Source organism: Naegleria gruberi (genome assembly GCF_000004985.1).
Source record: "Naegleria gruberi genomic scaffold NAEGRscaffold_86, whole genome shotgun sequence".
NCBI classification, from domain to species: domain Eukaryota; phylum Heterolobosea; class Eutetramitea; order Acrasida; family Naegleriidae; genus Naegleria; species Naegleria gruberi.
The window spans coordinates 5,237-8,001 of record NW_003163241.1 but is presented as its reverse complement, the minus strand read 5'-3'; the positions used below and the strand labels follow the sequence as shown (position 1 = coordinate 8,001).

The 2,765-nt window shown below is 35.9% G+C and overlaps 1 protein-coding gene across 1 annotated transcript in view; it reads left to right on the top strand.

Annotated features, from left to right (window-relative positions):
• NAEGRDRAFT_82211 (polyubiquitin) overlaps window positions 1-2,765 on the top strand; it is a gene marked incomplete at both ends in the record, with an annotated part of 9,911 nt that overhangs the window by 2,610 nt on the left and 4,536 nt on the right. Inside the window, 4 exons of the mRNA XM_002669162.1 lie at window positions 47-361; window positions 500-547; window positions 606-723; window positions 784-2,682. Coding sequence (XP_002669208.1) covers window positions 47-361; window positions 500-547; window positions 606-723; window positions 784-2,682 — 2,380 coding nt within the window. The remainder of the gene's footprint in view (window positions 1-46; window positions 362-499; window positions 548-605; window positions 724-783; window positions 2,683-2,765) is intronic.

The window sequence follows — 2,765 nt, the reverse complement described above, 5'->3', positions numbered from 1 at the left end:
ATTAAACAAATTGAGGAAAATGAAAGTGGACAATAACTATGTCAAGGTCAAGAAAAACCAAACTGTACCGGTTTCTCGAGAAGAAACAGAGAGTGAAAAATCACAAACACAATCAGTGATTAGCAATTTTAAACATGACGTGGCCAACTTGATCAATATTGGAAAACTTGAATCATTAGAAAATGAGGATATTGTTGATCTTGTTCACAAATCTCAATTACTAGATCTCTACAGACACCCTTACTTTATCGATGAAGCAAGAAAGCTTAAAAAGAAGATGAAGAATGCAATGAGAGCAGCTCTTTTCGTTGCCAATTCAAAACAAGATACAAGTACACATAATGATGTAACACTCTCCCTCGTTCCTAATGATCAAAAATAAAAACGTGTTAATAAGTTGTGAAAGTTGTGTGATGACGAAATCTTGATAATCGGAATCTTTCTCAAGATCGGAAATGTATTTTTATTAAACAAAAAAATGACAACAATCAACGTGAAGGTAAAGGCTATGAATGGCCAACAAATTGAATTACAAGTGGATCCGGAAGTAAGTATTTGAAAGTCAAAGGAAGTATTTATTCATTGATTTATTAACAATATAATAGATTGACGTTGAAGAATTTAGAAAATTACTTGCTGAGAAGAGTAACACTGCTCCTCATCTTCAAAGGCTCATCTATCAAGGAAAGGTTTTGAAAAACGGTACAAAACTCTCTGATTACAGTATGTAGGATATTTAAATCATTATTCCGAGAGTCTAACAATTATATTATTGAAAATTAGAAATATCTAATGACCATGTTATTCATCTTGTAAATATGCCACCTCCAGAGGCTCAAGCCAGTAGTGGTTCTTCATCATCATCTTCTGCCACTACAACAAACACCACTGGAGCTACTGGAACAACATCATCAACAAATGCTGGAGCTCATCCACATGCTCAAACCTTCCGTGCTTTGGGTCCTGGAATGGTAATCACTGGTATTGTAGACTCACAATCACCAAATAGCAATAACAATCAAAGAGGTGGTATTGATATTTCTTCAATCTTGAACAGTGTTTTAGGTGGAATTTTACAACCAGGAGCTAATGCCAATAATAATAACAATCATGGACATTCACACCCTCATTCACACTCTCACAATCCACCAACAGCACAAAGACAGCAACAACAACAACAACAACAAGCAAATAATAATACCAACAATAATAATAATCAAACAAGATCTCTCATTAATGGAGCACGTTCAATTATTAACCTTCTCAACAATGAACAACAAAGACAAAATATTGTCAGATCATTGGAGACTGTTGTTAATAGTTTGAGTGAATCTACACCAAATCGTCTTGCTGCTAATCTTGCCAGAAATGAAGTATTGCCAACACTCCAACAATTACACAGAGATTTGGGTGTCATCGTAAATACACGTAATACCACTGCAACATCAAATAGTGGAAATCAAGGTACTACTACTCATTCCGAACCAAGTATTACAGGTGTTAACTTGAATTTGCATGTTAATGCCAATGAATTGGATCAATTACCAAATCAATTGGATAGATTGCACAATATTATTCACAATTCACCATTAGGACCAAGACCTCAAACCATTGAACAACCACAACCTATTCTCATTACAACATCCTCCACCACTGTTAACAGAACAGCACAACAACCATCCCAACAAACACCATCTCAACCTAGTCAAACTAGTTCTGCTACCACTACTCAACAACAAACTTCAACAGCACCAACAACCACTCAACCAAGTGCTCAACAATTTTCATTGAATAGTTTTATGGAGAGAGCAATGACATCTTTGGGAGTTAACTTGACTGAATCAAACGAGTCTGAAAGATCAATTTTTGATAGATTAATTTCTGTTGCTACTGATGGATTGCAAATTACAGATCTTTTAGGAATTATTTCTGGAAATTGGGCTCCTTTGGAATCTACAAAGGGAAGAATGAGAGATTTTGTTATTTCAGAAGTTTTGAAGGGTGATACCTCTTCTGAAAATATTCAAGAAAAGGTTGAAGAAATCATGACCGATTTTGAAACTTACATGGATAAGAATCATGACTTGCAACTCGAAATTGCTTCCAGAGCTGGTGAATCTGATGTTATTGATTTGCTCACTCAACTTGTCAGAAATTATGTTACCTTATTCTTCAAGCTAATCATTGAAGAACCAAGCCAATATCACTCTATCAGTAATGGCACAATTGATGGAACTGTGCCATCTCCATTTGCTTCAGCTCTTAATAGATTCACCACTCTTGCTCTTGGTGAAGTTGTAGAATTATTCGAAACTCATTGTACTAGTGGCTCATCATCTGTATTGTTACCTCTCCTTTTGGATTCCATGTTCAATAGCCTTCCATCCAATGTACAAATGTTCTATAGAACTCAAGGAAGTTCTGTTATTGCTTCTTTTGCTACACAAAGACATCAACAATACAAGACCTTGTATCCTAATAGACCATTAACATTCATGCCAAAGCCTCTTCTCACTAAGAAGGAAGTTAAACCAGAAGCTTCTAAACAACAAGAAACCAAGAAGGAAGAACCAAAGCCTCAAGCTTCATCTGATTCTGATAAGATGTTGGAAGAACTCATGTCTAAGGATAGTATGGATCTGTTGGATTCTGTTTCTTTTGATGATATTGTTGAAAAGCCCAGTTGCTGAATCAAGCAAGCCAACCCCTGTCGTTGAACAACCAAAACCAGAAGTAGAAAAGGCCAAGTCCCCAACCACAACATC